The sequence below is a fragment of the Mirounga angustirostris genome, unplaced genomic scaffold, assembly GCF_029215605.1.
Source record: "Mirounga angustirostris isolate CCGP_5_RB_7025 unplaced genomic scaffold, mMirAng1.0.hap1 SCAF_5, whole genome shotgun sequence".
Classification (NCBI taxonomy): Eukaryota; Metazoa; Chordata; class Mammalia; order Carnivora; family Phocidae; genus Mirounga; species Mirounga angustirostris.
This window is the reverse complement of record NW_026991713.1, coordinates 81,962,511-81,987,873: the sequence shown is the minus strand read 5'-3', so window position 1 is coordinate 81,987,873 and position 25,363 is coordinate 81,962,511. Positions and strand designations below refer to the sequence as shown.

The 25,363-nt window shown below is 33.9% G+C and overlaps 1 protein-coding gene across 13 annotated transcripts in view; it reads right to left on the bottom strand.

Annotated features, from left to right (window-relative positions):
* Positions 1-25,363, bottom strand: part of SOX5 (SRY-box transcription factor 5) — a 1,012,222-nt gene that overhangs the window by 387,209 nt on the left and 599,650 nt on the right. The window contains exon 1 of one of the 13 annotated variants that reach the window (XM_064591497.1): positions 20,398-20,563. The exons of the other annotated variants lie outside the window; for them this stretch is intronic. Within the exon in view, the coding sequence (XP_064447567.1) occupies positions 20,398-20,435 (38 nt within the window). The 5' untranslated portion in view covers positions 20,436-20,563. Of the gene's footprint in view, positions 1-20,397; positions 20,564-25,363 lie in introns of those variants that run through there. 13 annotated transcript variants of the gene reach the window in all.

Here is a 25,363-nt window from a genome sequence, read left to right as displayed (position 1 = left end):
ATTCATAATCAGTGAGCTGTCTTACTAATTGATGCAAATAAATATAACTATTATAATAGTTTCCACTTAGAAATTATGATAAATTAATCAGCTTTTCTTTATCTGTCATTTGTCTAAAAAAACAAAATATAAATAGAAAAAGTGAGCATTAAAAGTGTAGTAGTATTAAAAGTGTAGGTACTATAGAAACAATCAGCAGAGAATTTGATATTATCTTACAGACAGAAGCTCCTTAGATAACATTGGCCCATTTCCCTCCAAATATGAATTACCCTCACATTAAAATATGTAAAACCAATAAACTAGTATAAAATCTTATAAAAATCTTACAAAACTTTGTTACATTGTGGAAACAAACAGTTATATTAGACTATGATATAAACAAAAAACAACAAAAAAATCAAGAGCAAAACTATCGGCTTAGAAACAGCTAAAAAGTTAATGCTGCTCCTTTATCTACTACCCTTATTTTTTTCCCTTAGTAAATATAATGTTTAAATTCTGTATTGTGAGCTGAGTAATATTAGACTGCCAATTAAATTCAGGGGTCTTCAAAATCTGAGTCAAAGTTCACACATCATGGGACTGGCCATTTGACAAAAAATTTCCAATATAGAAAAGTGAAATTAAGACCACTGTAAAAGAAGAGAAAAGAAAACAAAACAAAAAACACATTTTTAAAAGCACGAATTCCAACTGGTTATAAATAAGGTCACAACAGAGAATATAATTAAATAATAGCACATGTCAGAATAAATATAATACATACTTATAAAACAATTTTTAATTTTATGAACATACATGCTTTCACCTGAGGATATCTAATACCTTTTGAAAACAATTTTTAGAACTGATATTTTTTGAGCCCTAACATAACATGACAGCTTGTACTGAATCAACAGAAAATGTTATATTTAGAAATTCCGCAGTTTAAAAAAAAAATTGAAGTTTATCAGATTCCATCAATGAGCAGGATAATAACAACTTAACAGTTTCACCAAATTAAATCGTTCTTTAGTGTTTTCATTTAATAAAAAGGCACAATCAACAGGCTGTTCAAAACCAAAACTTTCCTACAATTTCTCCACTCATCCTCATTCTGACCACACAACGTCTCTTTTCAATTCAAACCATGCATTTTAGAGCTCCCTTTCTCACCCCTCACAAACCTTAGTGGAATGAAGGGCATTAAAAGTAAGTAAACAACCAATAAATGTAACTATGTTACTGAGTCATGTGGGGAGGAGGGCAACATGCAGAGAAAATGGCTAAGTTGTTCACATTGGTAAAGCAGACTTTGTTCCATAAACTTTCCAAGAACACTGGTAAAATGCTTCATTTTTAATTCATTCAATCCCACTTAAAATTTACCTGACTAGAGAAATTGGACTAGGTTATTTTTTGCTCTCACAAAATACCATTTTTATTAACACATCAAGGGAAAATATAAATATGTTCAGCTTGATATTCTGACTTAACATTTTCAAGATCAAACTCAGGTAAACTCCAAAAGAAAGCTCTGTAACCACTTACAGGGGAAGGGGGATGAAAGCTAAAGAAACTTTGCAACATAGAATCATGGCACATTTACATGTAAGAAATAAATTCAGGCACTTTTGGCCCTTCCATTGATCATACTGTTGTTATGAGGACTTTATATAAGCTGAATCCTCTCTGATAACATGGCCAGCATTCACTGGGTACATACAATGTCAAAAGACAGTTCTGAGTTTTCCATAAATCATCTCTTTTAATCCCCAGAACAACCCTTTGAGGTCTGTATTATCCTTTCTCCACTTCACAAATGAAGAAACTGAGGCAGGCCCAGACAAGTTAAACAGCTTACCCAAGGGAACCTATCTCACCTCCCACTGAACCAGGCTGGTAAGTTAGGCATTCTTATTCTAGAGTCCATACTCATAACCCATATGACTGCTTAGGTCTGGAAAATTCTACCATTTTCATCTTCAATTTTCGCCCCTCCTAAAAAGAACTCTAACACACAGACTAGAATTGAGTCCACTTTGTGTTCTCCCATAACACTCTGTAGTTACTTCTCCACTTGTATTTTCCTTTATTTATTGCAATTGCTTCCTTAATGTCTATCTCCCACAGACTATAAGCTTGATGATGGCAAGAGCCATATGTGTCTTGTTCATTACTAAATTTCTAGAAGGTAGCACTGTCTAGTATATACAAAGTATTCAATAAATATTTCATGAAGGAGTGCACAAATATTTTTAAATTGCTTTAAAAAATCTGTTCTCTCTAGTGCAATTCAAAAATTTCCATTAGTAACTGCAAATATTGACAATTCATTACCAACAATAATAGCTAATATGTATTCAGTGTTTACTATCCTAGGTCCGGTTCTAAGTAATTTATTTATATTCAATTACTCAGTAGCCACCCTTCCTTCCTTCCTTCCTTCCTTCCTTCCTTCCTTCCTTCCTTCCTTCCTTCCTTCCTTCCTTCCTTCCTTCCTTCTTCCTTCCTTCCTCAGAAAAGGAAAATGAAATTCAGAGAGGTTAAGAAACTAGGCCCGTATCACACAGCTAGTGAAATATAGTCAGGAGCTAAACACAGGCATCTGACTCTACAGTCTATGTTATACACTACCTTGAAATAGGGGCAGTCTCAAGCTGCTAAATTCTCAGTTTAAAGAGAATCGAAAATGTTGGCAACAAAAATGATCTCCATTCTATAAACTTTTAAAAAAATATCTTAACGTATCTTTATTCAAGTGTAGTGATAGAGGTAAAACAAAAAAGAATAGCCTGTGTTTGCCTCTATTTTTTTCAAAATTTACAAAATTTCTTAGGATCTTTAAAAATATTACTCATTTTAAAAAGGTGAGAATGGTGAATGAAGAATGAGGAAAAGAGTTGAGCTTGTTTTGACTGAGGGTAAGGGACATCTAGCATTTTTCATAAAGAGCAACATTGTAGTTTTAAGTATGAATTCCAATCTAACAAAATATACAGTGCTTTTATGGTGCTAACACTATTACACAGACATTGTAATCAATATTTTTAGGTTATTACCTGCAAAATATTTAGTATTTATGTCCATCTGCAGAGTAGACTTTATGGATAAATTTTAATGGTTTCTTGGATGAAGGCAGCTCTGTTTTCTCAACTAATACAAAATAGCTTTGTGCAAAACAAATCACTATGGCTCAGAGAACTTTCTGATCACAGATTAGATCTCTTAAAAATCTAAGCCAATTAAAAAAAAAATCTCCATGAATTTGGTACACCAAAATTTGAACTCGAGAGATATCCACTTCTGACAAATCTAATTATAATCTTAAGTGATTTTAAAAGGACAATGCTCTAATAACTGTCTTAAAATCTGTATCTAATCTGAATCTAATCATGTGGACACAATCAGACAAATCCAAGATTGTGAGATACTATGTGAGACAAATGGCCAGGACTCTTAAAAAATGTTGATGTCAATGTCAAGACAAAAAGATGGGAGGGTACTATCTACAATTAAAGGAGACCTAGAGAGATTATGACAGATAAAGGCAATACCTAATGCTTGACTTGATCCTGATTTTGAAGAGAAAAAAAAAAAAAAAAAAGCTACAAAAGGCCCATTACAGGGACCGTTAGGAAATGTGGATATGGACTACATCAAATAATACCACTGTATTAATGTTACTTTCTTGGATGTGCTAATGTTATTGTGGTTATGTTGGAGAATGTCCTAGTTCTTAGAAGTGTTAGCCTGCAATGTGCTCGCAAATGAATCAGAAAAGAAAAAAAGAAATAAAAGCTTAAAATTAATAAATAACAAAACTTGGTGAACAGTATAAAGTGTATGAATGCTCACTGTACTCCTCTTTCTACTTTTTGACAGAGCTGGATTTCTTTTTTATAAAAAAAGAAAAAGAAACATTAAGAAAAGCTCTGTATTTGAATAACTGTGACATTTTTTTAGATGACTAGGGAGTTTTCAGTTGCAGCAAATGTAAATTCAAAAATCTTCTGGGCTTGTGAGTTAGCTTTGTCATTGTGATCTGTGCCTAAATGTTGTCATAAAGAGCAGCTCTAAAATAATTATACCTAAACCCAAACCATCAGTTTTGGTAATGCTTTAGTTAGCAAAAGGTAAATAGTAGTACTTTTTAATGATTATTCTCATTAATAATGTGATAAATTGTAAAAATCTCTCTATCCTCCACTTTTTCCTGCATTCACCACTTCCTCCCATTCTTTTATTCATACTGATGTGTACTTTCATCTTGCCAAATTATTTACAGAGTAAGTATTCACTAAATATTTTTTAAATGAACAAATCAAGATGGGAATGTTTCTGTGTCTACATCACCCTAAATGCAGATGTGTGTGGATGATTTAGTAAATCATATTGAAAGCATATAAAATCATCTGCTAATTTAACTCATTTAGTTCATCTGGGATGACTTTTAAAGTTAAGTCAACCCAGAGGACACAATGAGATGTTCTATTACTCAAGATCTGCAAAAACAACACATTTATCAAAGTGGACAATTAATAACAGACAGCCTTAACATGCTTCAGATGAAGATGACCCCTACTATGCTGTACTATACCAAACTCTAGGGTCTCAATGGGATGCTTTGCAGGTCCTTGAGCAGATCCAAAAGTGTTTCCTGAGGAAAATTCTTGCTTTGTCTCTATGACCTCCTAAACCTAGAGTCAATTTAAGGACAGAAGTGGGAGTGCCCTCAATCTAGGCAAAAATACAACTCAGTCAAGAACTGATTGTTCCTCATCTCTTAGCAACAGTCTGGATGTAACAACTGTTATTTAAAGGAGATAGTTTAAGGGACATGTTAGCCTTTTCTTAGATCTCTGCCAATATCCTTTCACCAGGAAATCTACATACCTGGCAAACATTAGTTTAGCTACTTATAGAAATGCCTTTCTTCACTAAGTTAGTTATCATTCAATATTCTTTCTCTTATCTGGTCTCTACTAAAAATGGCAATGTAAAGAATGCCTTATGAATCTTCTACAATACTCCTATTGAAAACAACCTAAGGAATCATAAAACCAATTACTCTTTCACATCAGGGTCCCCCAAAACAACTGTGATTACTGATAAAACAGTAGGTGTTTTTTGTTGTTGTTTTGTGGGGTTTATTTGTTGCTGTCGTTGCTGTTGTTGTTTTGGTCAGAAAATGATAATCATTAAACTTATTATGGCTGTCAGGTTACAAAGAGTATTCTTAGCCAAGGTTTTAGAAAGAATTATCTTCCCTTATTTTATCTACCTATTTATGTGCACACATACATTAACATGTATATGATAGATATAATATATAATTTATATGTATATGTCTTTATATAACAAATATATGTATTATATATGTATAATATATAAAACCTAAGGGAGTCTATAACATAAATATTTTCCTCTAAATATTTTTAATCCTTTTAGGAAGTACTTGGAGTTCTAATAAATCCTGTACAAACCACTGGCTTCAATATGTATTTATTAAGTACTTAATATTTATATATCAGTTTATAATCCAATGTTATTTGCCATATTATGTGAAATATTCCTGGAATTCTTTCTATATTATTAAAATCTGTTCAAGGTTAGTTTCTTATATAAGTAGTAAAGTGACCTAAGAGATGGGAATTATTATATCCCCATTTCACAGATAAAGAAATTAAGATATAGAAAGTTTATGTAACTTGCAAAACTCACACGGCTAATAAGCAGTGGAGTTGTAGAATATATTTAAACAGTCTGACTCCAAAGCCCACCCGTAACTATAGTTATATGGCTTCTCCCCAGTAAGGTATCAAGAAATCAAAGCATCCACCAGAAGCTTCAGCCATATCTATATACGGAAAAACAAAAATCAAGACCTAAAACGGAGATTTAATATAGGTTTAATTCAAACCTAAATTAAGATAACTATTTTAATAGTATAATTAAAAGATCCAGTAGAATAAAACCACAAGGTTCATCTTCATTCCCAAATGCCTTATTATTCCCAGGAATCTGTAGTCTTTTTACAGTCACATTGTTTTACCATACCTGATTGAGTTTTCCCCTCAAAATTACCAATACCCTTGCCTGCTACCCTATAAAAGTAGTATGTTCTGACTACAAGTTAGATCAAGGATTAATATCCTATTAACTATTAATACCATTATTTACCAATTCGTCACAAGGTTTTCCATATTTACTTCACCACTGAAAATGTGAACGGTGACATTTATTTTTTTTATTTTTTATTTTTTTAAAGATTTTATTTATTTATTTGACAGAGAGATAGAGAGAGAGAGAACAAGTAGGCAGAGAGGCAGGCAGAGGGAGAGGAAGAAGCAGGCTTCCTGCGGAGCAGGGAGCCTGATGCGGGGCTCGATCCCAGGACCCCAGGATCATGACCTGAGCCGAAGGCAGCCGCTTAACCAACTGAGCCACCCAGGCGCCCCGGTGACATATTTAAAAACTACTCTATTGTAAAGAGGCGTCCTACCCATTAAGATAGCAAAAACTAATCAGATAATTTTTCTGAGCAGAAATACTCGCCTGTCCATAAAGATACTTTTTCCATAAGGAGTCCACTGTAAAGGACTTAAGAAAGAGGTATTTGAGAAATTTTACATAGTTACACTTCTCAAAGGAAATTCCATTTATAATGTGCACTGGAAATTGGTATCTCTCAAAACCAGTTTCAAGAGCCTTTACCAAGAAACCCTTTATAGAACTGTCCACGTGTCTGGATATCCACCAGGATTCGTCTAGCATATCACCTTGTGCATGTATGAATGAATTCATTCAGACAGGAGAAATTAGACGTCTGTATCACAATCATTGTATGTTATTTATTTATAGTGCCTGATTTGTTCATCATATCTATTCAGCAACTAAACTAATGCCTGCCATAGTAGGTATTTGAAATACATTTGCTGAATGAATGAAGAAGTTCCTGCGACTTCAATAATAGATTATAAAGTTCTGGAAGCACTTTCTTATCTAGATCAATACTACAATTTGATGGCTAAGAGTGAGGTCTTTGGAGCTGGACTGTCGGGATTTGTATCCCAGCTCCGCCCCCTGTTACCTGGGAAGTTAGGCAGCTCTCTTTCTTTTGTTTTCTTCGTTTGTGAAATAGGGATAACAAATGAGATTTTTGTGAGGCTAAGGCGGCACAGAATCAGTACATACTGAATGTCAGTGCTATCTTTATCTCATCTCTATTAGTATGTCTCTATATGTACAGAGAAAGAGCTTGGATCACATCTTGGGGGTCAATTTTAGAAACTGTGTGTAGTATCAGCTGGGATGCAAAAGGGGAAGGCATTCCTACCCAACCACAAACTTCTTTAAACCCAGTGTTGAAATGACAGATACGCATGGTGGCATTTCAAAAAGTAAATATAATTGTCCTTTTAAACATATAATTTCTAAAATAACCTATACAATCCTTAAGCAAACATCTTCTTTTCTATTCTAACTCCGTGGAAATTTGAAGAAACCATCAGAATCCATTGGGTAAATGAGATAAAGATCTGTGCAAGTCAGTGTTACTACCAAGGCTTTTAAAAAGTGATAAAACTTCACCTTCTTACAGCAGAAAGCTAAAAAGGGAAGACAGTTAACTCTTTCTGATTCATTGCTACCCTACTGAGCTGTAACTACTAGAATCCAGATACAGATAGAAGTTTTCATTTTCCTCCCTCCATGGAAAGGAATAAAACAGTGCCATCCAATAGAAATATAATGTGAGCCACAAATAAGAGCCATGCATGCAATTTGAAATTTTCCAGTTGCCACGTTAAAAAAGTAAAAAGTGAAAATAACTTTAACAACATATTTTAAGTCTATGCAGCAAAATGTTGTTATTTCAATATGTAATCAGTATTTTTTTCAACACGTAATCAATACTAAAAAAAATCTTAGTAAGATAGTTTGCATCCTTTCTTTCAAACTAAGTCTTCAAAATCCAGTGTGTTTTTTATACTTACAGCAAATCGCAATTCAAACTAGCCACATTTCAAGTGCCTAAGTGTCACATGGCTAGTGGCTACCATATTGGAAAGCACAAATATAGAGGGATTCTGAGAGCATTTCTTTATACATTTTCCTAAATAACATACTTCTTCCTCAGAAACTAAAAAGCAATATACCTTTGGCAATTCATAAAACCTAGACAAATTAATAATCTAACACATTCTAATAGCTCAATTTTCCTAATATTTAAAAATGCAAAATCTACTTTAGCTAAGGAAAATAAAATAGGTCAAATGACTTAGTCAAAATATATTTTCGGCTTACTATGTGCTAAGTAACAGTCTATAGTAGCTCTTACCAACTACTCCATAAATTTAAAAGCTTCTAGTATATAATACTTGCCAATATTCTTTTATTGAGGACTTCTCCCATACCTTTAAGGTAAATGGAATGGGCCAAATAATTAGATTTTGCCTATAATTTACTATCTATAGCATGATTTTCCCTTACTGAACTAGTGATGAAACAGCATGGTCTGATTTAATACTATAAATTCAGAACAAATGGGAAAGCATTAAATTCAGAAGTGCTTCTGGACCATTAACTTCCATGCTGATTTGACATGCACCATAGTATTCAGGCAACAGACTCAGGAATATAACCTATTCCTAAAGCAAACAGTATTTTATCTCATAACCATCTGGGGTTCTCGTCCTAAGTGTTGTCTGGTATATTTTAATATCCTGAGGTGTGGAACTAAGACCTACTTTATTAGTGAAACCCCTTTTGCTAGGAAAAGAAGACTGACATAGAAGAGATTATAGAGGGAACAAAATTTTGGCTGAGGCCCTTGTTTTCATTATTTAGCTGAAGAAAATCATTGGTTATATATATGCTTTCAAAACCCTATGGTTTTTCTAAGGTACCAATAAAAGTGATACCATTCATAACGTGGACAGTGGTCTCTTTCATATATTGCCTATAGTCGCAAACTTAAGTGCCAAGCAGATGGTTGAAATCTGTTTTGTATAAAACGTGTGCTTTTTTTTTCCCCCAACTGTGTTCTTTGTATTCATATTCAGCCTAGGTTTTAGCCATCAAAACACTGGCACTATGTCGATCATTAGCAGCATTTTAGATAACTGGCAACTAAGGTATTCACTGTTCTCCACAAAATGTTCAGCTAATATTTCCCAGATGTATAATTAAGGCAAAAGATCATCTTCTTAAATTGGTATCAGCACTTTGGATGGCTTCTGGCTTTCAACAGATTATATCAGTGGAAAACAATTTTATATCAAAAATAAAGGTTCTGTTTCTTGGATGTTTTTGTTTGCTTGCTTGCGGCTGCCCATAAAAAGAAATCTATAAATTTTCCCAAGCTTCACCCAGAGTCTAAGAAATAGGTAGCTAATGCAAAACTCCTCAAGTTACTTTTACCATGAAAATCTAAGACGCACTGTTTTTGTATAGATAACTTTCTTCAAGTTATTTAGTATTTTCCAATTTTCAAAATATTTGTACAAATAATGCTTTACAAAGCAATAGATAGTGTGTGACTCTTGTTACCTTAATAAAAAATCATTCTTTTTTGTTGTCCAGTAATTTTTATATAAAATGATTCATTTTTATGATAATACACAAAGAAATGAGTTTTAATTTGCATAGTTTAAAACAGGAATATGTTAAATCAGGAAATTCATTATTTTAATATTTGATATACTGACACTTGCAAAAACAACTTTTAGTGTATCACATATTTCTTATATATTCAAGGGGAAGAGATGTGTTTTTAGGATATTTCATTCTTAGCAGGAAGCAGAGGAAGCTATGCTATGTTGCTGCTAGGGGGGTACAAGTTATCTGGGATCCATAATCATAAGTGCATTTAAGATAATTATAGTTGTATTTACTACAAAATTTTTAAAAATACAGGCATTATTTCATATGCTAACATGTATGTTATGAAACAAAACATACAATTTTTTCAAAGTCTGAATTCAGTGGCTTGCGTTCAGAGATATCCAAATATTTTTATAAATTTTCATAAGTTTAAAATGACTCACTAGAATTAGGGGATAAATAATTTTATACTCATTTTAAAGCCCATTTTATAGCTGCATGGCTGAAACCCAAAGAATTTAAATGACTTATACATTACAAAGTTTTAATTCTTGATTTAGAAACGGTAGGAACATATGCCAACTTTGTATATCACTAAATGCTGTATTATAAAATGTATTAGCAGTAAGTTGCTCAACTGGATGATTTCCAGATTTTCTTTCTTATTGAACAGTAGGATATTTGCACATTTCCCTTTGGTCCTAGTTCTAAATGTAGTTCTGGTGCAGCAAGGTCCTTTTCTGTTTGTTTTGTTTTGTTTACAACCTTTATATCTGTACCAGGAGAATAAGAGAATAACACCCATTCTTTATTCTTAAATTAAAGTGGCAGGAATAGAATAAAAAAAAATTCTATATTGCAATTATTAAGCAAATAATGAATTTTAACAAATAGCCAATTCCTATGTTATCCTAAATATATGAATCTATATTTAAAACTTACAACTAATTTGTACAAGGACTTTGTCATACCATAGTCATATTTTCAAAGTACATATAATACAGAAAGTCCTTGGATACGGAGTTACAGATTATGTAGCTGATGGTATAACTACACTTTTTTTTTTTCAAACACTGTGTTAAAAAAAAAAAAAAGCACGCAATCTGCCAAATGTAACATATTAACAATATGTGAAGCTTGCCCTTTCAGATAATATAGCTTTTTAAGTGCATCTTTCATTGTTTGTTTCTCTACTCCTTGCTTCTTAAGGTTTAACATTTCTTTTCTTAAAATTGCCAACCACCAACTAATGCATATAATACTGGTTCACATGATCCTAATAATTGCCTAATTTATTTTGGGAACCACCTAAAATCTTTCTTTGGACTACCTGTTTGTAATCTTAATTAATCTTACCACTTTCCTGCCCAGTGTTTTATTTATTCATATAAAGACATATACTGTCCATAAGCCCCAGTTTGTGCTGATGCTCTACTTTCTAGCCTTTTCTCTTTTTTCCTTTTATCTTATTCTTATAAATACTTTCAGCTCTTTGACCTAAAATGCCACTCTCATGCTTTTCATATTGCCCCATAGTTCCCTGTTCAATAGTCCATATATAATTTATTTTTCATAATACTTGTCATAGTTGAAGATGATGATCTGATGCACCTGAGAGTTTCAACCACATAAAATATGAATCTTCTCTTTTGAACCATTCAGCTTCAAAATAGTTCACAGCAAATTTGAGAACTTAATCCTAAATAAGAATTATAGATAGTACTTAGATTTAAAACTCCTAAAATATACTATGGCTACTTGTTCCTGCATGATACCACTCAACTGACAGGTAAACTGAGAAGTGATTCCACATGTAAAGGCTGGTTATATAAGATACTCTGGCTCTAAACAAACAGAGTGAGGAGCTAGGGATCTTTCAAATGGAGTTCAAGGTAATGAAATTTCAAAGGTCAGAGATTTTAGAAATTATCCAGCCCATCTTCAGATTTTACAGATGCATACACTAAGACACAAAACTTCTCAGTCTATAGGGGAGAATTAGAACTTGAGATGTTATACCCAGCTAATAATACTTTCCATATGTTTTACTTACAAAAAAAATTCAGTGAAGATATGGACAAATATAAATGTTTACCAAAAAAAAAAAAAAAAGAGGAAATTGTTCTATGTGTTAGGGGAAATATACTCAAAACCCACAAACATTTTTTCATTTGTTATGTACGCCTTAGGCCTCTAACACTCAACTTCTTCATCTCTATCCGAAATCTCAAGTATCCCCCAATTTTATTCAAGCATATCTTAAGCTACCAAACTTCTTGAATTCAAATTTTCCCTTCAATATGCTCGACAATACTACCTTCAGATTTCTAAAGCTGGAATACTATTATATATATTCTTCATAGAAGTGTTAGTGACTCCCGATTATCTTTTAGTTTACTTATAAAAGTCTATATATTCTGCTCCTTCACTTTGATTCTTTAAACTGCTATCAGGATTTTTGGATATGCTTTTCTTTCTCCAAAATAATGCTTTTAAATCATTAAATATCCCTAAACTGTTTATAGGTCAAATTAGATCCATTTTATTTTTCCAGTAATGTTAAATTTTTTAGAAACAATTATACCACCATATTTAAATACCATAACCCTTAGGGCTCTAAAAACAATACCTTTTCCTCTATTTTGGAGATTCTAGCTATGTTTAGGGCTGGAGGGAAATAGAAGTTCTTGCCTCAGAAATAACATTCATTGTTATCTTTGCTTTTCTACTCCTAGGTGTTGTTTGATTAATGGTACTTGGAATATTACATAAAAGTTTTCTTCACATCCTGCTAATATTATGGGAGAGATGACAATCTGAATCTGATATTGTATATTCAGTTATCACTCACTCAAGGTCAAAACTGAACTAATAAATGAATCAGAAATTGAATAGTCTGATCACCAGCTCATTCCTTTCTCTACTAAAGAATATGAACACTCACTATGTATATTATCCTAATGAATCTTCAACATAGATCTCTTGTAGTGCAGATGAAAAAGAAGCAAAGAAATAGCAATGTTAATTTTATGTGACATATTCCTGCAAACTCTTTCAAACATATGATGAAACTCAATAGCAAATAAGGGGTGGGGGGTGTGAAACAAAGAGACATCAGGAAAAGAGTAAAAATAAAGTCTTTGGACTTTGTAAATTATTGCCCAACAAACTCTGGCCCAGGTAAATAACCCAAAGAAATAATTGTAGGCAAACAAGTAAGACCTTAACTCCAGAATTAGAATAAAAAGGTTTTAGAACTTTGTCAAGCAGCCTATAGTAGCTGTAAGTGAAAAAGTATAGCATAAATAAAGCATTATTTTTTTCATTTTGTGTTCTCATGTGAAGCCTGTTTCTCATTTTCAATGTTTGTGCTTCTTTTTCATTACAATGTTTTTTTTATTAGATAAATACAAAATTGTTGAAAATGACAACTCAGCAGATCATATGTGAAAGTTTCTACAACCAGTTCCCAAACTACCCCCTTGGTATCTTGATCCTAATTAATACAAAACAAAACAAAACAAACAAAACAAAACCAAAATCAGTAATAAAGTAAATCATTGACTGCATTTTAAAATAAATTTTGATTAAAAAGGTACCAACAAAACACTATTTGGGCCTGTGTCTTCTTTTCCTACTAGATTAAAAAAATATATCAACAAGCAAAGTGGGTTAACCCTTTTCCTTCTTTTCTCAGTAGTGTTTCTGAAGCCCTTAAGGAGAGGACACTCATTTATAAAATTGCTGCTCAGCGTCCCAACTGATCTAGCTCTCTTAATCTGCCAGTATAAAAACCTTACAAGGTCTTGAGCGTGTGTTGTTGTGGTTGTTGTTGTTTTGCCCTACACAGTGAATTTCATTTCTTCATATTACATCTATTCTCAGTACATCTGAATCTTAGGTTTCAATGTGACAGAAATGACTGGGATGGGTAGGGGGAGAGGCACATGTACATAGAACATAATCCAACTCTCTCCATCTCCACAATGAGAAATATTAAAAACGAAGCTACTAATACATTTTTAAGAAAGATCCTATTTTCTGTTTCTCAACATTTCCTTTTCTAAAGAACACATTCTTTCAAAGATGTGAAGAGCAGAAATAGAACGCTGTTACATATGAAAGTTTCAATGGATTCGTTGCCAGCAGCTTTTCTTTATAGTGTTCCTCTTACCTACAGTATGTGTTGGCACTGGCAGGTAGCCCTAATTCGTTAGTAGCCAAATTATTTTTGTCCCTGAAGTACGAGAAATCTCCATAGCACATGAATGAGACATGGTTTACTAGTTTACACACATTTTTATAACTCCAAGAAACCAAAACTCATTCACAAATGCTTTCATTTCAGCAAAGAGAAGGGCTACAGAATACCAGAGATACCTACTTTGAATTCCTGTTCCCCATTCTCCATGAGGAAATGAAGAGGAAAAAAAAATCTTTTTAGCTTTACCAAAAAAAACTTTGGTCCTTAATGCAATAAAAACAAACAGCTTTCTGTTCACCACACTCCACATTTCAATAAAGTCAAGATATTTCAGTATAAGACATGAAGAGAAAAATGTCATTTAGTAATAAACCTAAATGTCTCCAGATAAAAATTCATCATGACGGCATAGCAGGTTTAGATAATGTGGTTCACAACAACTAGCATCTTCATATTGCATGATCCCCAGCTAGATATATACTGCTACACCATCTTCACTAGGTTATAGAGAAAATAGGAAGAAAAAAATAAGCAACACTTAGAAATAAACATATAACACAAGTGATGATTCAGCCATAGCAAAAAAAAAAAAAAAAAGAAAGAAAGAAAACCAAAAAACAAAACAAAAAACAAACAAAACAACTCTGAACTCTAAGGCAAGATAAAAGTAAATGTATTAACACTAAAGAGCCAGTGACTGAAATGTTACTTAGATAAAAGAAAAGAGAGATTTAAAATACAATGAGACGAGTTCAGGTTTGAATTGATTTAAGGTCAACACTGACTTCAAATGCCTATGAACATCTACAAGCTTTTGTTTTTAATTTTCCTTCTGTCATGTTTTATGGGTAAAAGTCCTTAAACTACCTTGTAATAGATTAATTACTTTCAAGCTGGGTGACAAAAGGGCATAATGACCGGAAAATGATACAAAAGAAACAGAAAAAGCATGTTAACAAGTTTATCAACAAACCTGGGTAATTCTCATGAAGTACAGATTAAGGTTCAGTGGTTCCAAACTGGCAGCATTCAAGTTGGGTTCATATTTGGGTTTTTTGTTTTGTTTGTTTTTTTAAACCACCTGTCCTAAAACGACATTGTTTATGCTAATTATCTTTGTTTATGCCACAATTCTGTTTGTTTACCACATTCTTTTAAAATACCATATCCCTATAAACAGTTCTCACCAGAATTCTTCTAAATCTTGTTTCGGTCTGGTCCTTCTCGGCAGCCCACTGAGCAGAATGCAGCTCTACAATGAAGGCGCAAGAGCTGGGAACAACTTTGAGTCTCTGACTCCTCAGGCTGGCAAAGGCAGGGAGTACTGCTGAGGTTTTACTCTCAGGCTCCAAGGGAAAAGGATACTGAATGTGTAGAAATGCAACACCCCCCTATTGGACAAGCAGAACCATACGCCACAGGAACTCCAGAGGAGATGTATGAACTCTCAACTAGTAAGTGAAGAGGAGAACAGATAATGCTAAAGGGAAGGGAACGCAGTTTCCAAACTGCAAGAGAAAACACAGAAATCAGAAAGAATAAAAGGTCTTCTCCTGAACCACTATCAGTTTCTGGTTAAAATGAAAGGATATGAAGCATTCTCTTAAAGTGTCCCAAATAAACACTGTTCACTTAAGCAAAACACTAACAGTCCTTAATTTTTTCTCCTCTAGCAATATCATTTGATCATGCTCATCCATATAGCATTCAAGTTTCATATTTAATACAAATGATGATGCTATCAATCAATGAAAAGGAAAGGACAGAATGAATGACGTAAGGAAGAATTTGCTGTTTTAGTCCATTTCTTGCTCAACAGAATTTTTCCATTAAAAGGACAATGTTTCATGTTTTGGTTGAATCTTTGAACATCTTCTGATCTCACTGCCATCATCTGAGTCAGACACATGACATTAAACTATGTGAGTTAGTATAAGAGAGATATCCAGATTGGTTTATTCCCCATGCTGTTAGTTAACTTCATTGAACTTATAAATGATTAACCAATTATGGAAGAAAACAAAAATCCATCTATTATACTAATTTTTTTAACTAATCTATAAAAAAAGGGGCGATGTTCAATCTACAAAATACACATCTGCATTATACATACACTCATTAGGTGTCTGGAGAATTGATAGTGGAAAGAACAGACAATAAAGATCACATTTTATCCATGAATGTAATTTTGCTTTTTAAATGCATTATGAACATAATCCACTTGAAATAGCTTCCAATTCTATGGAGGAGTCATGTGCTAAAGCATTGGAGCTGGTCTTACTATTTGCCTCTCAGGTATGATGCACACACGGGTTTTAGTTAAAAGCTCCCTAAGAACAGGTAAATATGTTATCCTGTTATCATATGCTTATTATATTTGGGAAACATAAGTTAAGAAAACACACCCACATGTGAAGTAATCATAATATTCACACATTTCTGTATCTGTCAACCTGCTAAGCACTGAGCAGCACATAGTGCCACCTGACATTTAACCCTTAATTGTTCTTGGTAATCAGGCAGGTCTCCTGCTAAGTCTCTGGGACAGTACTAAAGTGTGAGAGAAGTATAGCGTGTCCCTTACTTCAGGCAAGCTGTATTCTAAACTAATATCTTAGCCAGATTAACTTGTAAATTATCGAAATAGTAATTAAAATCTATAATCAGTTGTAGGCACCTTTTCCTCTACAAAGTAGTAGTACATAAAAATAAGTAAAATGAGCAAAGGCATGTATCAGAACATCCTAAAAATACAATATCAAATTTAGAGGTTTACAGTTGCAGTAAGGTGACAGATGTGAAGAGGTAACTTTCCTTTGATTCACACCTGGAGGTTACCTGCTAACTTGAATATACTTATCACTCATAAAGTTTCTAACCAAGCTAAATAAATCTGTCTGGGTAATAAATATTTTATTCCTATGGCCAAACTTTAGGTAATTCAAGTACCGCTGATGTCAGAGATATTCTTGCAGCCCGCTAATAGTTATTTTTCATGGTAATTATACAAATTAGCTTTTCACAGTACCTGATTTATATTTGTCTCTTCAGAAAAAAAAAAAAAAAAAACACTTAAAATTTTCCTAAGGTCAAAAAACCTATTTCTTTAGTCAATATGACCACAAATAAATTTGATGGGAATATAAAGTAAGTAAGTTAGATTTGTATTGCAGAAGGTTTTATTCCCATAGTGTTCCTCTCAACGTGTAGAAAATAGACAGTCTGTTGTCTGCACCCGTTTTGAGAGAAGCAAAGAGGTGATACTATAAGCTTAATTTGCTTCATCCCACTACCTTCAATCCCAACTTTTTTTTCTAGACATTATCAGACTGTCTTCTTAAGCAATCATCTTACACTTGCTTTTTAATTAAATCTCTAACATAAAGCAATTAGAAAGTCTAACAAGTAGCTTAGTCTTAAACTATTACACTATAATCAGGATAAATATAAATATAAAGGAAATAAATTGAAAATCTACTTGATACTATTGATAGCAACAAAAATTGCTTTTTATTGATCAGAAACAAGCTAATATTGATATTTAAGGCAAGTATTTTAAATATTTTCATTCTAGGAATATGAAAAAATTGATGGTATTCTGAAAGGGGAAATCTTATGTCTGATTTTTTTTTATTATCTATTACACTGTCTTCTTTTAAAAATTTTAGGAGAGTTCAAGTATTCTTTCTCATGATGCTATTACTAACATTTAGACCATGTTGCCAGTTATGTTTCCCCTAAACAGTATGATGTAAAAGACTCTGCTTACAAATAATGTCTTAGAACATACTTTGTCTATTCACCTCCCACCTGAGAATTGTATTTTTCATTAATCCTAATCAGTTATGACAGGGATGCTTAAAAATAAATATAAAAGATTTCTACTTCTTTACTTTTTAGGATCACTGTTCAATTTGCTCTACCTCCTGAACATTTTTTAACAGACAATGAAACTGTTACTACTTCTGATTTATTTAACAAGTGCTTATTAGTCTGACAGTATTGACCAGGTTCATTTCTAAGGCTGATAATATGGACATAACAAATCTAAATCCAAATTTTGATCCTGGCATTTAAGTTTTGAATATTCCTTAAAGTTCCAAATCGTCTACAGGTTGGAAAGAATAAAAGAAGACGGACAAGACTCCACCAATGAAGTTAGAAAAAAAGATCACATAAAACTTCCAAAATACATGAACCCCAAGCCACTTATTTATATCCTCTAGACCAAACTTCCTTATTTCATAGTAGAAGTCTTCTTTTCAGATTTATGACTAAGTTTGAGTGAACAACTCATCTATGGCAGGTGAGCAAACAGAATAAAAATTAACACTCAATGGAAATGACCTACTTATTCAATGAAAGTTGCAATAGTTGAAAAGACAAAAAAAAAAGCTGACTATATATGATAGTGCAGTTATAGCATACATACCACCTTTGGGTAATATAAATATTCAATATTTAGTCTGCAAGATATACTCTATGTGGGTGACTACAGATAACACTCACTCGTACAAATTCAATGTAAACAAATAGTAATGAATTACGAGATTTTTGTTTGTATTACCAATTACAACCACAGGGGAAATTATAAAGAAATTTTATATTGTATGGCATTTAAAAAAATATTTTAGCTGTTAATATTTCCAAACATGCTGTCTATATTAATAACTCTATTGATTATCACTTGCTTATTTAATTAGCCAGCAAGAAAAGCATGCCTTTGGGTGACCAAAAAAAAAAAAAAAAAAAAATGAATTGCTCACCAGGAGGAAAAAAAATGTTAAGAGATTTGAACATCAGAATAGTAACGGGAAAAGTTTAGTTTAAAAGAGATAATTGAAAAAATACAAATAAAGTTCACAGCAGGAAAGCTTGCTTATATAGAGAAATAGGTTACAGCCTGTTAATATGTAACTACCTTTTTATAAGAACAGTCTGTTAACAGGCTTACAAATCAGACTCAGAGTTTTATTTTCAAAAAGTATAGAGTTGAAGATAATCATGTGCTACTCTGTACATGCTAGAAAACTTACTGTGGTATATTAACAAACAGCAACATTAAGAATTAGTGTGTCCCGATATAAATAACTTCAATATCTACATATGAAATAAGCTATATTTCCAAACAAAAGCTAACTATTTCAAAGAGTTAATATATAGAACTTTGAAAAAATTAATTCAAGACTGTTAAGAAAGCTCAGTCATTCACTGGAATTATCTTGTGAAGATGCTCCCTAATTAAAAAGAGAGAGAGACAGAAATAGAGAGACAGAGAGGAAGAGGAGGAGAAGAAATGAAAGAAGACAGAATTAAAGTATATATGTTGGCTATTTTACTTTCTTCCTTGATCTGATGCTGGCTTCTCTAATATGTGACCACATTCAAGCATTATTTTATTCTCAATACCCTTCTTCTCTTCCATTGCTTCACTTCTAGAATGTTTTAATCTTTGTCCTTTCTTTTTTCGTCTTTTCATATCAAATTCAGTCGTTTGAGCGATGAACAGCTTGACTTAGCATATTTTTAACCAGCTGGTCTAGCACCTAGCTTGCATTGCATAGTCAGATACAACAAATGTTTATACAGAAGGTAGCTTTCATGAAAATGAAAAAAAGCCTGGGTATCATGCATCCTGGCTTTTTTTAGCTTTTTTTTTTTTAATTCACCATACAGAATACAAAGTTTGAATTCTTTTTAATGGCAAACAAAATTCTATTTTTAGTTCCAAAAAATGAACTTATGCTGGGATAAGAACTCAAATTTAAAAACTGCAATGTGTACTTATAGGAACACGAAGAGGGCTAAAATTCTTTCAAAGCCCTGTTTTACTTGCAACAACATCAAATGGAAGGATATTGCACATATTTCTTTAAATAGGAACTACTTAATTACAAATACACTTATTCCCATCATGGCAAAAGGGGAAAATGTAAGTAAATCAAAATTAGTTTAAGACAACTAGCACAAAAAGTAGCTACTAAAACTTAGAAAGGGAGCATCCCCATTCCCCCTTTCTTGACATTTCAAGAGTAATATACTGATACATTACTGGGATGTTAAATTTTCTTTTCTTTTTTTTAAATCTACTCTCTTCTATCAACAAAAGGTCATGTGCTTTACTAAGCAGCCTCCAAAGTTTTACAGAAGGATCAAATAGGAACTTATAGCCTCCGTTTTAACCACCACTGAAACATTCTGTCACCCCAGAAATTACAAGACAGAGATATTGAAAACGGTAACACTCTGTACAAAAGCATTTAAAAAGGTGAAGAGGGGAGAAAAATATCAATGAAGGAAGAAAGTAAGAGAGTGAATGAGAAAGAGAAAACCAGCGAGTGAAAGGGAGAGAGATGCTTAATGTTCATTTAATTTCCTGTGATAGGACACAACCTAAAAACATTAGCAGAAATCTCGGAGACTTTGCCAATCAGTTCAATTTGGTCCGGGCAATCACAACAAAAATCAGCTAACAAGATTGCAGAAGCACTAGCTAAAAGCTTTTCTAACAAACACGTTTTAGGGAAGCATCTTCCAATTGATTCAGAGATGACTGTAAAATGAGAGTTGTACTTCAATATATTAGGGGGGAAAACTGTACTCACCTTTCAAACTCCTGAGGTAAATCAGGGTCAGTAAGCATGCTGGAAAAGCACAATTTCCCTTTGTCACAGCAACCACCTATGATCGTCTCCAACTGAACCTGTCAAGGGAGTCCAAACCTTCTAAACCAATTGATTTTCTCTCTCTTCTCTTCTCTTCTCTCTCTCTCACTCCCTCTCTCCCTCCCTCCCTCTCTCCCTCTCTCTCAATCTCTCTCTCTCTCCCCCTCTCCCCCCCCACCCTCTTCTCCCTCTCCTAGGACTCCTTGACCAGTCTCTTAAAGGGGTAGCGCACTTCCAGCAGCGGGGTCTGGCTGCTCCCCCCTCCGCGGAGCCGCACGCTCCGGCTGCAAGGCACTAGACAACCTCAGGGTGCCTGTCCTTTCCTTTTAATTCTCTCTTCTAGACATCACCGAATGTGAGAAGTCAACTCATTTAACACGTCTCCCATACTCTCTCTCCTCTAAATAATAAAAGTCACACGCGCGCGCGCGCGCGCACACACACACACACAGACACACTCATACACACACAAAACAGTACGATTTTTTAAAATGCATTTACTGCTGATTAAAAGAGAAATCTGCATACTAAGAGAACGAGGACTAAACTGTGTTAATTAATTAAGCAAAAAAATTAAATGTTGGTAATACCATTTTTACACAAAGAATTGTTGTTCCTTCTCACCCCTTTCTAGGCTCTCTCCGTGCGCACACGGAAACACACACACACACACACACACTCACATACACACAACAATCAAGCATTGTTCTGAGGGAAGAAAAGCAACTTTGACAGATTGAAATATAGCAGAGGCCCCTTCAAGGAAACCTGTAAACAACTTGTCACTCACTCTGTCGGTCTCACTGTTAGCTCGTGCTTTCCACAAAGTGGTGCGAACGTCCTGGCAACCCGACCAAAGTTTCCTCAGCTCCAAACTCCATAAAACGCGATGTGCGAGGTGGAGGGGAACAGGTATCCACATGCCAAAATAACACGCACACAAGGGAACAAAAACCCAAACCAAACCAAAAAATGAAAACAAAAAGATGGTACTAACAAACTGTCCTGTTTGGGATTGCTGGGGAGGGCAGGGGTAGGAAGCGCTCCCCTGGCTGTGGATCTCTTTAATTTCCTCTGCCCAGGCAGCCACAGATAACAAGGTGGACAAACTAAGGCTTTACAGATCCTAAGCTGGCTGGCAAGGCACAGCCTCCATAGCAGTTCCAATTATCTAGATAAAAATCTGGCAGGCGAGGAAGGTAATCAGGTAATGTACCTTTGACATGAAATGACAGAGGCACATACACACACAGAGAAAGACACTTACACAGACACGCATGCAGAGATGGTGGCTGCCCCGTGCACCGCAGCATCTGGTCAGGGAGTAAGCACACACTCACCAACACGAGATAGTGTGCATTCTTCACACACACACACACACACACACACACACACACACTCAGTCACTCACACACGCTCTCCACTCCTACTGGGAGGGTTCATTCTGCACAAAAGGCTACATTACAGAGCCCGCCCCAATAAGGGAAAGAGAGAAAAAAAAGCCTTCCATTGTTGAGAGGGCAGGTCAGTTGATTAGATTTTCTGTGGAGAATTCCACGAGGAAATTCCCTTCAAAGCCGAAGTGATTAACTGGGGGCTATTCTGGAAATGGAGCAGACAATGGCTCAATAGTCTGCACAGCCAATGTCCAGGCTGGCACTGAACTCACTTTAAAAAAAAAAATAAAAGCCAGACTCCCTGTTCTTTTCCACACATTCCCCCCCAACCCCCTCCACTCCTTCCAACTTCCCCTCCCAACTCCTTTTATTTTGCAGCTGGACAACATTAAGGGCCTTTAAAACCACAAGGGTTGACCCCATAGCAGTTTGATTAGGTCCCACTTTTTTTTTTTTCTGGCGACAGACAGTAAGTTTACTTTTTTAGACATACACAATGAGACACCTTACACATATTCCAAACAGCAAAAGCAATTATTAACCTTCTCATATTAATAAATGTATTCTTCATTGAAAGCTTATACATTTTTTGACAAAGTTGATGATAACTTAATAATGGGATCCATCATTCACAGGGTATCCTAAAAATAAATGTACATATATGACAAAATCAATGTGGAATAAGATTTAAGCATGTCACTATGGAGTTAAGACACTAACAAAACACAGAATTATGACCCACCCTGAAAAAGCTGTTAACAGGGGATGTGGCAAAAATGACTTGATGCTGACATGATTTTCTTTTTCAGCAGTTGGGGGAGGGGGAAGGATATTACTCACTCGTCTTCCTTGTCGTTAGCTTCAAATTATTATTTTTTTTTATTACAGCAACAACCCATTCCTACACAGAAAAATAAGAAAATTGTTGCATTTATTTTAAGTACCTATATTTTTCAGCCCTTGTGGGACCTACAGTCTAATACAGTCTAATTGATGAAGTATACAAGAAATAATTTTTTATATTGTTAACAGTGGTTATGGGAATTAGGGAATGGTAGCTGCATGGCTGCACACACTTGAAAAAATAGTTTTTAAAAGATTTCCTAAATAGGGTATCTTGTTTCATCTTATATCAATAGAGAAAAATGAAGAAGGAGCGGGGGTGAGTTACAAGGGGCAAGGGGAGCTGAAGTCAGGAAGAGGAGAAGGCAGCAAGGAGAGGATGCAGGGAGAGCACAAGAAGGAGACATTGTGGCAGCATAAAGATAGAAACAAAGATAATGGCCATAAGGCAGGATGCTGAGATCCGTATGGTCCCAGCTGCTGTCTAGTACAGCTACTACCTCTGGTTGTTTCTCTGTAACTCCAATCCAGAAGGTCATCAGAGCAGGTAAGGAAGAGAACATGAGTTTTTGAGACCAACTATACTATAAAGGAAAGACGCGTATATCAGAATCTTCCTTGTCTTTGGTTTTATTTCCACAGACATTTGATATATGTATTTGTAAGTATACATATGTCGAATAAACACAATGAGCATATAGGAAAATGTTAAATGGTTTGGAAGTTAGTTTACAATCTCAACATGTTTCTATAAACATTCCTATAGCCATTCAAAAACAAATTATTTCTTGCACAATCATGCCTGCTAAACAAACTGAAACAGACTAGGAGCTAGACAGAAAATTCGCCAAATATAATGATGATTATTCTAATAATGATATTTTGAATTAATGGAACTCTAAGCTCATAAGGAATTTTGTTCACATAAATTAGCTCATGGATCATAAGCAGCATAGAAAAGAGTGGGATGGTATATATCCTTGTTTCCCAGTGTTTAAACTTGGGCAACAGGAGTTTAAAGTCATACAGCTAATTAGTGGCCCATTTGTTACTTAAAGCCAGATCTTATTTCACTTGTGACACCATAATACAGAATAAAATGACAATCCAGAATTTATAGCTGAACGAACATCCCAAGATGGTCTTACTTTTAAGAGACCTAAAGGCTTTCAAATAATTGTTAGTAAAATTAAATTTGATATAATCTCATCGGCACTAAGTTAGTGCTGTGTTTGATGGCTGAATGGAATAATTTTTAAATGTATCTCTCTAGGCCGCAAAAGTTTTCTTTCATTTGAATTCTATATTGCAAATTAGCATTCCTGCAAGATTTTAGAATGTCAGGAAAAGAGAAGGCAGTTCCAAAATATTCCTCTCAAATCCTGTCATTGGTAAACTTATTAAGTGATTGAACTTATCCAATCAATCCAGTGTTTGATAGTAAATTATTATCATAAACCTCTTTATTTTACATTAAATGTTATAATGTTTAAATATGTGTTAATGACTAGCGCATGATAGGTGTTAAACAAATCTACATACTTTATCAATTACCTGAAAAGTTTAAGCTATCCAGTCTGTTATATATCCGATATTCTCTACATAAGAACTAACAACCCAACGTGATTTTGCTATATTATTATAAGTAGGTCTCCAGAAGGTTTCATAATGTATGTGAATTTAGACACAATTTACTTTAGCATTCACTAAACAACTATTAAATGCTTACCAATAAGTTAAGTACAACAGCTTTTTTAAAGTTAATTGATTGATTATTTATTTATTTAAGTAATCTCTACACCCAACGTGGGGCTTGAACTCATGACCCCAAGATCAAGAGTAGCATGCTCTTCTGACTGAGCCAGCCAGGCACCCCTAGTTAAGTCCTACAGCTTTAAAAGAAGTCAAGAAAAATTTGTAACAAATCTAATTATACACACACACAGAAGAGGCTAAAATTCAAGTTGTTTCAGATCCAAGCCCTCTAAAGTAAATATGGTAAGAAAAGTTAGAACCAAAATAAATACGCAAATGAACAAAAAACAATGATGATAACTAAACAATAATTAAATTGGTAGGAAATTTAAATATGTCTAGAAACAGATATACAAATATAAATACATCTTCAGAGAAGAACAGAGTACAACCTACAACAGAAACTCCACAAGACAATTTTTCATTTAATGAGTCTGTTTGACACTGCTGAAGCAGTATTATGGAAAATGGAATGAACCTGAAAGAGTGTGCTTTTGAGCTCATGTTGTTTCCATTGCAAATATAAAAAGGAGACTCACACAGGCTAAGGAAATATAAGATATGCTGGGGAACACTGCTGGAAAATTCTCAAAGAGAATATCAGGAACTTTTAAGATCATAAACAAGTTATTTCCAAATTTAACCCTTTGCATACATTGTTCCAAGCAAGCATTTCTAATATTTTTCTTCTCATTTTAAAAGTGTTTCATTCCTCTATTTTAAGATATAATTGTTAAACATCTATTTTAATAACTGAAATTTCAGTATGTTGTCACAGGGTACAGATTACATTTTAATATTTTATAAATGTCCCTATCATCAAGCTACAGCTTTCACATTTTATGGAATTTGGAAGGTTATTTTTGAGAAATAAAACTTTTAGTATTACAACCACAATAAATTTAAACCAA